Below are 13,662 nucleotides of genomic sequence, written 5' to 3'. Positions count from 1 at the left end.
GAGTAGTGTAATCATCCATTAGAGTTTATAATTACTTTAAGTTGACCATCAATTCGACAATTTTGATAAGAGACATGCTATTGTGGTTTGAAACCTGTGATTGATCAACCAGAGTATTCTCATTTGGGACAGTGTCTTTTATCAGTAACTTAATTCTTAATACTAAAGGTTCTATACTGAATGAGCATTGCTCTTCATGTTAAAGGTCATGGGTACAAATCTATTTCTGTTGTATCTTACAGTGATATTGCATGCATGAACATAGACAAAAACATGCACTCTCACTCACTTACTCACTCACTCACTCTCTCACACACACACACTCACACACTCACACATTCACACTCACACACTCTCACACTCTCATTTGTGTTTGGCTTAAAGTCACAAGGACAAGTTGTCTCAGATTTAGTGTACCGGTACTTTGCGATGTATCCATGAAGCACTGACAATTTCACTGCACTAGCACCATAAAGTTGCATCAGCAGATGCAAGAAGATGCATTCAGATACACATACACACAAATACAATCATCTTGAATGGAAAATTAAACCTCATTTCACTTCTCCAAATGGAACTGATAAAAATGAGAAGGTAAAATCTGATGATAAATCATTACTATCTTTGAATCATGATACATGCTAGTTCTGACAACACTGATTGAAATATACTGATAGTATAGTTTATGAGTATACTGATGTGTGGGTTCAAATGTCACAGATATGGGGAGATAACTCCTTATTCAGTTATGTCCCTTATGTGCACAAGCTGATTAACATTTTGTCTCTTGTACACCAAAACAAGCAAAGAGAAACATTGTTGCTACCTTGTACCAGAACACATACAGTGACAGGAATAAAGAATTAGGGAACCGCAGTGTGAAATGAATAACTATGCTAAGTGCAAGAGAATTTCAAACATGTTCTTCGTTCCTGAGTCATTTCCTTCAGGCCTTTAGGCTTAATTTATAAGATATATGCAAGCTTTCTCTTTCAAAGCATGAATTGAGTGTTTACAAACTCACATGAAAAAGATGAGTTAATCAAAGATGAGTTAATCAAAGATGAGTTAATCAAAGATGAGTTATTCAAAGAAGGGTTAATCAAAGAAGGGTTAATCAAAGATGACTGAAAATTTCAACGATGTACAGATATTCTTGTATGTGATAAATTCTGTAAATCTTTTGCTTAATATTTGACACTTATGCTAGTTTTGCCATTTCAAAGCTTGAATGTTTTTTTAAGGCACATGCGAAAAAAATGGATTTGACTGAGACTGATGAAGACTAAGCCTATTGAATGGATCCTTGTGTAATGTCGGATACAGCATATGTTTGTCTTTCCATAACAATGCACATGACACTGTATAGGTGTATAATTTCTAGTATTTGTATGTTCCCTTTAGGTTGAAACAACTGGTAATCATTTCAACTACACTAGTATTTTTTTATACATTTTCACTGAAATTGGATCAGCACAATATTCTCCATGTGAAAAAAGTCCCATCCTCAAGTAGAGTCAGCAGCTAGTGCACATGCAGCTGTTGCGATATTCCTGAACCATATTTGATTTGTTCATGAAGTTTGGTTTAGAGTGTGCATAGTTTGGGTTTGGCAGTACTTCAGATCGCAAATCCCAGTCCCCTACAACCATTGAAAATCTGGATTACAGTTGGTCACCCGGAAACCCATGCTTGTTGAAAGAAATCACAAACTGGATCTGGAGGTGAGATTTGCTGACTGGTTGACACATGTCATCATGTCCCAACGGAGTAGAATGGTGCTCATGATGTTGATCACTGGACTGTCTGGTCTAGACTCGGTTTTACAGACCACATCCTTATAGCTGGGATTATTGCTGAGTGAGTTGTTACTCAACAAACATATGAGCAAAGTCACATTCCAAATCACGAGCTTCGTAGAAATCTATCAGATAGTGTCAAAATTAATGATGTATTTGTCTCTTGAGCAGGGAGTATTTGGTAAGGCATTGTAGAAATCTGTTCTATAGTGTATGATGTATGTCCATGTGATAGAAATGAGATACTGTCAGTCCAACACCTTCAGTTCAAACATTAGAAAATTTGCTTTGAAAATAGTTTCAAGATGGATACTTTTTGTGTTTCTGAACAGAGCAGACCGACACTAGACATTCCTCATTTAGATCTGAATAAAATTTTACTTAGTTCAAGTACCAGGCTGACATTAATACAACCCTTTGAAAGATATCACAAATATCAAAGTCTTTATTGAGGACTCCTCCTGTGTGACAGTGTGAAAAAAGTGGGACAAAATAACCTTATAAATATCCTCTTTCAAATTGTACACTGTACACACAGGTGTGAAATGACTGTATTCCACCCTTGTATTGTCATTGAAATGTGGAAGGCAGGCGGTACTTCACCTATAGAAGTTGTCAACCCTCATGAATACCCTTACACTTGATGTTGAATTTTGGGTGTTGGAATTAGAACTCGATTGACTCACTACACACCAGTACAGTAAGGTACATGATCAGAATGCTCCATACCAGAGCTTGCTTGTTTGCTTTTGAAGTTCTATTCGGTCAATGATTCAGATTGTATGACGTGGACAAAAAGAATAACTTAATGTGTATTGAACCATGCTGGTAAGATTTGAGACAAAACGGATATTGTATCGGCAATTGCTGAATAGGTGTCGCAGTCATCAAGAGGGGGCCTTCATTCAGAATGATTTATGACGCAGTGGAGGATTATGGGTTAATGCTTTGATGGAATCCATCATTCATTAGTTTGTTTTGAAGTGAGCTCGTAAATATTTTGGTGTTTGATTATTAGAGGCTATGCATTTTCCTCAAGCTTGGTTTTATTATATTCAGTCCATACCAGTACGAGAGAAGAGGATTTAATGAGGGTAGTCTTTTAGAACGAGAGTGTGCTTATTGATATTTATTTATTGTTGTTGCGTGATAGATTGGGAAGGGTTAATCCTGGAATTGATCCTATCTTGGACTGTGACTTTGTGTGTTCGCTGAGATAAGGTATCACACTTATATTGGATCAGTCGTGTGTGGATGTGTGTGATTCTTGAGGATTCCGGAGTGTCTTGGATATTTCGAGCTTTTGGAATTGTGGTATTTTCAGTTTGCACTGTGCAATTTGAGTGTGTGCAATTTCGTGGATCATAATTGACTTGTTTTGAAAGCTGGTCAAATGATTTAGGAGTTGCTTTATATTTTTTTGGTAATTTCAATGGATTTATGATGTACATGTATTTGATTTCATGTGTCATTTTGGAGAGATTGAGGTTAACACTGGTGTTAGGTCTATAACGGTTAGGATTGTGTTGGAGCTGTGCGCATTATTTTCTTGCAGGGCAACCTATGTCAGTCTCTCCATGTGTTTATGGAGACTGAGAAAGAGGTTGTTAGTTTTACCAAAAAGACATAAAGAAGGTACTTGATGTTACTTTGCCTGCCACTCTGCATTAGGGGAACAAAACAAGGACTGGTCTACTCACATACTGTCTATATGCCATGTCTGATTGCATTACCTATGTAAACTTGTTGGATGATATGACATAATCACTACAGACACACCATTATACACATGTGCATGCACGTCACTGTATTGTGTTGAAAAAATCTTGAACTTTAAACCCCATCAGATCACTTAATGACTGAGGTGATGTTAAGGTTGCCTTGAATGCTATGCCAGTTATATTGTTCCGAGTCAGCTTAATGTGTTAAAAAGTCCATGATGCATGTCTCAGATGCAGACAGTTTTGGTGTAACTCGTGCACATGGCATGGTGCTAATGCAGCAGGAAACATTACTTGGATTTGAACCCACAGTTATGAGTTTCTGTCATGCTCAGCTACCATTACTCTTAACAGCAAATTGAGGTGTGTCAGATCACTGCCACTTCTTACCCCTCCTCATTCAATCAAGGAGGTTGGGTAGCCAGGTGGTTAAAGCTTTTGCTGATGATCCAGGTTTGATTCCCAAAAAGGTACAATGTGTGAAGTTGTTTCTGACTTCCCCCATCATGACAATACAGGAATATTTCTAGAAGTTATGTAAAAACTAAACACACTCACTCACTTACCACTTAATAAATATTCAAAGAATCAAAATCTCAAACTTCCACTTTTTCTTATTGCAATGCACAATCCATGCAGTATGTAATTTTTAATTCAATTGTATTTCTTTCAAATGATCAGTTATTTCTTATGTTTGACCTTTCAATGTAGAATTGCTTATCAGCGTTTAAATACTCACCACTATGTCAACACTGCTGGACAGGTTTGGAAGTTAGTGTAAGTAGTTGTACTCCCCTATCACATGTCACAAATTGCCAACTAAGAGTCCGCTCACCTGCCTGGCGCACCATTCACAGAAAGGAGATAATTAATAATTACACCTGTAGCCAGGTGTCATGCTGGAAGCATATAGCACTATTGTTAGAGAATACATCAAGATTGCTATCAGTGAGAGTGAAACAATCTCACACAGACTTGTGTGTGTGTGAGTCTAATGTGGACACAGGCCAGGAATTAAGTCGTTAGTTACAAGATAATTATATACCCTATGTCTGTGTTTGCAAGTGCTTCCCTCCATTACCACCTAAGAATTGGAAACTGCAGTTTCTCAAGGTGTTTGTGTGTTTTGTTGTTAAAAACAGGAATCAGCTTAGGAAGGATTTTCACAACTGTTCGAATTTTGGATATTTTGTGAAATCCGGCTGTTCATGTCTACAGGTATTTTGTGGGCTTATTTTTCTTAAATATGTGGAGCCCAGAACTTTCTTACCAGGTTTGAAACAACTGGATATATTAATATGTTTGGATTTTGTTACTGGCGTTAATTTTGTTGTTCACGTCAACAGGTGTTTCGTGGTACTTTTTGTTAAAAACATGTTGGGAACAGAAGCTTCTTTGAATGTTTGAAAACAACTAAATGAATATTTGAATATTTTTAGGTGCTGTTCGCGTGAATTTTGGCTGTTGCAACAGGTTCTTTCTGAGTTTTGTTGTTATTGTATTTTAAATCTTCTTTTGAAGTTTGAGGGATTTCACAGCTTAAAAGACCTTTGAATATCTTCGGAATTTGAATGAATGTCAATTTTTGTGGGTGAAATTCACAGGTATGAAGTTTTGAGATGTTTCACTGCTGATTGGATACTTGAATATGTTTTGAAGAATTGCACCTGATTTGTTATGAAATATATGTTATTGTTGATGAGGAAATGGTATTTAATGTTTGTGTTAAGTGATTATTGTATAAGTTACATGACTTATATTTTAAAATCAGTTATCCTCACAAAAACCTTACTTTGAACTTGTACCTTTTCATAGGGGAATACTAGCTTTTTCATATGTCTTTGATGATGCCAACAGTAGGCAGGATATACTCACCTTTTCATGAAGACTTGGTAGCTTCACTATTTGATAGTTATTTTTAATCACGCACTTATGATTTGTGAGATGACCCGTGAAGATACAGAGTAGAATTGATCTTCTTGATGGAAGAGGTGACTTACAGGATCAGGTGGCCAGACTTGCTGACTTTGTTCACACATGGCATTGTTTCTTACTCGCATAGATAGATAGTTTTGCTGTTGATCACTGGATTGTCTGGTCCAGACTCGATTATTCACAGACTGCCACCACATAGCTGGGTTAGTGCTGAGGGAGGCGTTTGTGAGTGAGTGGGTGAGTTTGGTGGTACACCTCTGTTATCATTATCAAGGCAGGGCATTCTAGAACTGGGCTTCACACTGTATACCCTTATCTGGAATAGAACCCGAGTCTTTGGCGTGGGCAGTGAAGAGGGAAGCTTTAAACAACAACCAAACCATGACATAGTGAAAATTGTGCCGTCAGTTCTGCAGAGCTTTCTTATGAGAATGAAGAGGAGTTTGCCAGCTTTCCAGTCCTGTCCGGTTTTCACTTTCAAATAAGAATAATAACACTATTCTGTCCTTAATTAAGCAGAGATGTAGGTTAAGATTGTGTGGGGATGTGAGAAGACAAGCCTTAATGAATATATTTGCATACTGAAGATCAGGATTTCAAACCTGTGCCATTATTGCCATGGTGTTGTATTTCACTGAGACCTGCATCATCTGGGGCTTTAGCTCTTGTGTTAAGCTGACATGCCCTGATATAAGTGGAATACTGTTAGAGGGGTTTATCAAACTCATTCATTCCACTCAGTACTGGTGGCACAAATGGCTGACTGTTCTGAATTCTGCAAAGTTGTGTATGCCAGGGATTGTGTGATTTTGGAATTGAATTGAATTTCAAGATCACATTACTATTTTATGAGAGCCATTTCTATGTGCCTGTGTTTTACCAAAGTGATAGTGAGTGAGTGAGTTTAGTTTTACACTGCACTCAGCAATATTCCAGCTATATGGCGGGGGTCTGCATATAATCTAGTCTGGACCAGACAATTCAGTGATCAACAGCATGAGCATCGATCTGCGCAACTGGGAACTGATGACATGTGTCAACCAAGTCAGGAAGCCTGACCATCTGATCCCGTTAGTTGCCTCTTACAACAAACATATTCGCCTTTTATGGCAAGCATGGGTTGCTGAAAGCCTAATCTACCCCGGGACCTTCACGGGTCTCTGACATGTGGAACAAATGAGACATATGAAGCAGAATTACTGCCAGTTTGTCTCAGCGTATATTTGTTGCATCTATTTTGCTGACCCAGCAGTTCCATGTGTTCAGGTAAAGTGGAAGACAAGAAGGAGCTGGAGAAACTGTACGGTCCCGTCGATCCCCCACCCCACCAAAACCATCCCCACCTAAAAGTGAGGCCTCAGAGTGATACCAAGTGATAAACGTCGATGATCTGCATAGTTTTGTAATATTAGTAAACGGTCACACAAGACACAATTATAGTAAACTAGGGCACTCAATTCCCTGTGCAAAATTTTGTCAGTTAGGCATGTCAGAAACACTGGATTATGGGTGCCAATGTCTAAGACATACATCACCTTTGCCTTCCCTCATTATTGCAGTATAACTGGACTAGTGTTCAAAAGAGCATTAAACATATTTAACTCAATCCAGCCAATACTGAAGAGAGATTGTGTGAAAATGTCTGTACTACAACAAGACAAGTTTGAATTACTTCTTAACGTCATAATACAAATATTATTGATTTTGGTATTACATTGAAAAGACAAAGAAAATTTGGACAAAATGTAAAATTATGAGCAAAATGCCATTGGCTCCTCTGATGGAGAACCATTTGAACATAATCATTGAAAATCCAGGTACCAATCATCCATGAAGACGATGATTTTGATTTCACAAGGATTTTTGCCAAGAAAAATATTGGTACTCATTAAATGTTACTTCCAAAGGTCCATAGTATATTTCAGTTTCCAATCACCACTTTCAGTGATCAGGATAATACATATTTTTTTCTTATCTGTTATTATAAATCAGGTAGACATTGGAGAACTACTGTCGGGATCAAATACCAATTCTTATCATCAGCTTGTCTATCAGGTGCTAGGCTTGATCCTCGAGGTACATACTCTGATATTGGCCTTCTATTGCTGGGGAGATATGGTTCTGATCCTGTGATTAGTTATTGATTTATTGATCGGCAAAGTTGGTGATCAGCTTTATTGCTTAGGGAAGCTAGTGATCACATGTACTCTGTTTCGGTTTTATGGAATTCCTCAATTCTGGACACTGTTACATACAATTCTGGTGGCTGGACTCAGTAGCTTGTATTATTAGAAGGAAGGAATGATTTTCATGTATATTGATTATATTCAAAACATGAGCTGTCAACTACTAATGAATAAATTGTTCCGTTGGCTGTTCTCAGCTGATACCTTGTATGATAACAAAAATAAAGAATACTTGAAGTATATGTATTCATTTTATTCAAAACACTATATGCTATGTATGAACAAATTATTCTGCTGGCTGCTTTTCTGGTCTTTGCTGGTGGCCCTTATTATTGAAGGAAAGAATGTACTTTATATATTAATTTGTTTGCAACACAAGATACAGCCCACTAAGGAACAACTGATTTCTTTTGTCTAACTGGTTCATCTGTCATGCAGGTTTTGTTCTGTTTTGCTTGACTTGCGGAGTGAATAATGGGGTATTTTTTATTTTTTTTAAATCTCTTTCTTTTTTTCACTGGTTACTGAAGAGTAACATTTCTAAAGTATAATAACTTTGAACAGTATGACAATTTTTTCGGGTTATTTGTACTTTGTCATGTGAAGATTTGGGTTAGAATTATCCTTCATCAACCCATTGTAGTCATAAGAGGCAACTAACGGGATCAGGTGGTCAGACCCAAGGAAATTGCTTGATCATCATGTTTCATATGTTGATTGATAGTCATGTCAGTGAGTGGAATTTATCTGGTCTGGACTGGATTATTTACAGACTGCCATCACATTGATAAAAATCTCATGAATGTGGTATGAAACAACAAACAAACAGCTTGTGATACAAGAGAAGTTAAATACTGAACATATATTAGTGTTGCCATAGTTTAATCAAGAATTTATGTCAGTTGTTTAAATTAGTGCTTATTAAGGTGTAAAAATAGATAGATGTGTACTCTCTCTGTGTAATGGATGGGAAAGATCAGCGTTCAAATTTAACATCGGTCCTCAGACCTGAAGCTGACTTAAAACCACTCCGACCCACTGCTTTTGTTTTCTGCAGGTCCTTGTGGCTGAGAATTGTTTGTAAAATTATATTGTAGCTGATCAAGGAACCACAACTTGTTATGTTTCTGGGGCCTTTGGGCCTGCAGCTTTTCAGGGTTAAGGGCAAACACTGGCCAAGATATTATGACAATATTTTCAGTGGACCATGCAAAGTTTCCTCCTCTGAGATAGACAATGATTTTGTCATATAGTCCTAGTTGAATCAGAAAAAGCATTCAAACTGTCACTTCCCTAATCTGCTGTAGAACATTCTAATAGGTCAATTGTAATGTAGATCTCATGTGATCATAAAAGTTTAGTGCAAATCTGATTTTAATGAGATTTTAAAATGTTAAATTTTGTAAATATATGATGATTAACATTTTGTACTTGTCCAACAAACATAGACCATGTCCACAACCACCAGATATCAACATTTTTTAGATTGTCATGTCAAATGTATATACCCCTGTATGTGGTAGAAAAATGTGGTCTGAGAGGATTTAATATTTGTATTATAAAGGAGTCCACTTAAGGTCACAATGAATTCATGATTTAATTTTCTTTCTATTGAAAAGAACACCATATAAGCATTTTTATTGTTAGGTATATTGTGGAAAAACAAACTAATTAATGCATATATACATTTACTATCTATTTTTATAAGAATTTGACTAGGGTGACTTAATAGAGAATGAAGGGAACACATACGGCATATTTACTCATCACCATAGCGTCAAATGGTCAGTAGGGGACCATTCATAAGATACAGCTAGGGGGATGATGATGATTTGTAAGGAGAAGCATGTACAGTGTGAATGACACCCCACCCCCTAAAATTTAACAAGTTATCCTCAAAATAAGTGACATCCCTTCCCATTTCCATATTTTTTAAGCATAATTTTAAAATACATCTGTATGTACTAAATAACTGAACACCCACCATCACCTTCAACCCAGATCATGTGTACAAAATTTATGGCCCCCCACCCCGCACCCCAAGCAGTTTTGTCAGTTATCTGTCCATCTTGTTTTGTGAGGTATATGTGATACTATTCACATATTAAGTAAAATATGAATAGTGTGTGTTCTTTTAAGGGGAAATTTCTAATTCTTCATTTTAGCTATCAGTTACAGTATTCATAGTTTTAAACATTGATAATTAAAACAAACATTGCTATTAAGATTTTTTTTAGTATCCATTTCTTCTTTCATTAGACTAAATTTTATGAACCTGTTTACTGTAAACAAAATATAATTTGGTTTATTACATCTGAGACCTTCTGTGTTACCAGTTTATAACCACAATTTGAAACTTGATAGAATTATAAGAGATTTGGTATTGAACGATATTTGATTTCACATTAAGAATTTGTGTTTCTGGATGTATGTCTTGAGACAAAGAGATAACCCTTCTAACAACAAATCAATCTCATTTACAGATTGACTGCATATTGTCTATGAAGGTACAACAACTGTACATTGATTTGTTTTGTTTATTGTTTATTGACCCATATCCCAATGTACTAGCAATATCATGCTACGCATTGATACATATACTACTTACGGATGTTTTAGAACCCTATATAAGCCCTATTGTAGTAATATACACAAATTGTGTGTTGATGAACTTGTTCTGAGAAGTTTTTAGGTATATATGACTGCTTGACCAGTTCAAACAAGACAGCTAATATGTGTGAACATTTTTCTGAGAGCCAACTTGGTCGTGTATTTAACAAGTTAATATCCTCAGTGTGTCCTGAATAATCCAGGGATACTACTGACATTTTTCATTCTATTCAAGCTTATAATTGGCACAAACACTGCATGTATTTGAATATATTTCTCCATACAGACGAAGTAATAAAAGCAATATGGTGTAATTTAAGTTGATGGTTTCAGGGAGGTATTACCAGTTGTATGGTATATGGTGTTTCTTTAGATCTCAATGGTTTGATTGTTACTGTAGCTTTTGTTGGGTTTTCTGAAGGCATTGTGGGATGATTTTCCGCTTTGTGGTGTTACCCCACACACTTGAGACATGTATAGATGTAGGTAGTTGTTAGGTGAATACTACATGGACAGCTGTCAGATTTCAGGCAGTGTTAAGTCACAGTCTGGATCGCTTGGCTTTACCTACAACTTATCCTTGGATTCAAGTTTGTTTCCAATGTGTGTTTTGTCTCTGGATTATTATGTTCTGTGGGATCTGATGATGCAATTTTTACACAGTTGTTCGCCAGGTGTTCTTTCGTACAGAAACTTAGAACGGAGGCTTAGAAATAGCACATAGGTAGTGCTCACTTGTGCAGAGGATGTTGAGAGTCCATTCATGTTGGATTTTGTCTTACAGTCTCAGGTTGATGTTTTAAAAAATAACCATGAAAAAATATGGTAATAGTGAAATTTTATATCCGAAATAGTCTTTTAAAAGGAATACAAACACAGTTGATGAGTGTATATTTATGTTGTCTTTTCTATGATGAAACAAAGGTTTAGTTGTGACCATACCAGGAGCGAATCTAGTCCACAATGTTGACCCTGAAGGCTGGATACCCAGTTCTGAAGCCACACAACAGTGGAAGGAAGAAGAAAAAACAAGGAATATTCACAGAGAGAGTTCCTCAATATCTGCCCCCAATGTGCCTCAAGACAAGAAAAATGACGTCTAAATGTGACAATATTAGCACATATGGAGATAAGGAGTCGAAGTTGTGGATGTCCTTCATGTTGAAAAGTTCCTTTGAGCCAGTGCAATCTTTGAAACTGCCTACAATTTTTGAAGGCTCTTATTGTAATAAACTTCGGAATTCTCGACATCATCGACTAGTGCCTTCAATACTGGACCCCCCAAAGCTTCGACGACTTGGTTCAGGATTAATGCCTCCAGTGGTTGTTGACAGTGCAATTCTTACAGATTTAATGGTGATTAACAACTAGGATAGATGTTTTTGGTTGTTTAATTTGCATTTTTGTATTAAAAATTCAGGTTTGTAAGTAGGAAACAAATAGGGATGGGTGTCATCATATTTTTTTATTTTGATAAATTTTCAACAGGTTTAAATCCAAGCATTACAGATTATGATTTTCATGATTTACTGTATGTTATTTATTATCAGTGGAATATTAACATCTCTGCTCTCATTTATCTTTTAAATATAATTTTTTAAAACAAGAGATCAGTAAACCAAGTTTTTAAACTTCTTGCTTTATCCAAAGATAATTAGAGAAAACTGCAATTAAAATTGTTCTTCTACAATTAATGAGCTTTGTCCCGTCTAAAAGAATTATATAACCTAGGAATGCAGCGTACAATGTTAAGACTTGTCATAAAACGACATCAAATCAGGCTGTATCAATAATGTCTGAATGTTACTGGTCTTTCAGTACATAACAAATTTAGACTGAATGTGTCTCGTAGATATGCGATATATGCAGTACTAAGTATGTGTTTAGTTCTCATAGTTTAGTGGTGTAACATCATCAGTAAAAGTTCCCATTGCACAGCTGTTTAACTTTGAAGCCTGACTCAAAGCATCGTATGTGGAATTGTGCAATTTGTGAATAAATCCATCAATCTTATTTGAGAAGCCCTTTCTGTGTCCCTCAGATGGTCTTGATGCTGCTAAAGATATTGTAGAACAATATTAATTAATTTCTCCAGAAACTGGGGCATGTTAATTGACTTGTTTTGTCTTGCCACACTTTGACTTGTACTTTGTATTTTGTGTTTTGTAGTCCCTGTTAGATTCCCATCGACAGCAGCAACTTGATGTTGACTTTCCTGCAATCGACAACCAGTCTCACAGCTCCGACTATGGCGGCTCTTTCAAGGGATCCAATATTCCATCACATGCTGTCAAAGGACATTCTGGTAATGAGATACTGAGATACTGTTTAAACAATATCTCTGTTATGTCTTTCTTGTCAACTTATTCAAAACTCTTCTATAGGGATGTACTTGTAGATAGTTGTCTGGAATATGTTGAGTGTGTCACGTGTGAGTTTAAAATTATAATGATTGACAGTGCAAAAATTGATTAGCCTTGGATCTCTTTTACTTTTCAATGAAAAAACATACATTTAAGTATCATGGTGTAATATGCATGATAACTTTTCAGAAATTCTAAGACTCTCCACACTTTGACATTTTCTTTTTCAGGCCCCCCTAAGTAATTGAAGGAATTACAGCAAATTTGAAGGAATTGCATCTCAAATGTAAACAAACGCAGCCCACTCGCGAAACAATTGCAGCGATATCGGTAGTTTAGCGGTAATAACAGAAATACATCGGCCCTATCGGAAGCAATGTCGGTAATACTGGAAACACGATCGGCCATCTTCGGAGATTTTTCGGTCGCGAGCGGAATCTCACGCAGCAAAACATGGCGTCGTTGGAAGAAGCACCCGTCTCGCTGAGATTTGTTTTTAGTTCCTACTATTACATTTTCATACTTATCCATCTTTGACCACCCGTGTTGAATGTGTTTAGGTATGAGGTGTTGTCGGGACAATAACTTATGTTTTTAGGAAAAGATTGTCACTGCAGAAGAGTGTCACAAGTCATGCCCCTGGAGATTGTTTACATCTGAACATCGAAGTCGTGCCGATGATTACGAACATCATGAACGTGCGCCATGAAGAAGTTTATGAGCCATAATTTTTCTTGCTACGAAGTGCAATTGACAAATTTAAACACGTTTTACAAAAAAAAAAATGATGTTATATCTGGCGCACGTTCGTAATCATCGGCACGACTTCGATGTTCAGATGTAAACAAACTACAGGGGCATGACTTGTGACGCTCTCCTAGAGTGACTATCTTTTCCTAAAAACATAAGTTATTGCCCCGACAACACCTCATACCTAAACGCATTCAACACGGGTGGTCAAAGATGGATAAGTATAAAAATGTAATAGTAGAAACTAAAAACAAATCTCAGCGAGACGGGTGCTTCTTCCAACGACGCCATGTTTTGC

The 13,662-nt window shown here is 36.6% G+C and overlaps 1 protein-coding gene across 1 annotated transcript in view; it reads left to right on the top strand.

Annotated features, from left to right (window-relative positions):
- LOC137297688 (uncharacterized protein KIAA2012-like) overlaps positions 1-13,662 on the top strand; it is a 68,539-nt gene that overhangs the window by 18,406 nt on the left and 36,471 nt on the right. Inside the window, exon 7 of the mRNA XM_067829606.1 lies at positions 12,421-12,556. Coding sequence (XP_067685707.1) covers positions 12,421-12,556 — 136 coding nt within the window. The remainder of the gene's footprint in view (positions 1-12,420; positions 12,557-13,662) is intronic.

The sequence above is a fragment of the Haliotis asinina genome, chromosome 10 (assembly GCF_037392515.1).
Source record: "Haliotis asinina isolate JCU_RB_2024 chromosome 10, JCU_Hal_asi_v2, whole genome shotgun sequence".
Taxonomy (NCBI): Eukaryota; Metazoa; Mollusca; class Gastropoda; order Lepetellida; family Haliotidae; genus Haliotis; species Haliotis asinina.
The sequence above is the reverse complement of the archived record's forward strand: the minus strand, read 5'-3'. Positions and strand labels throughout refer to the sequence as shown.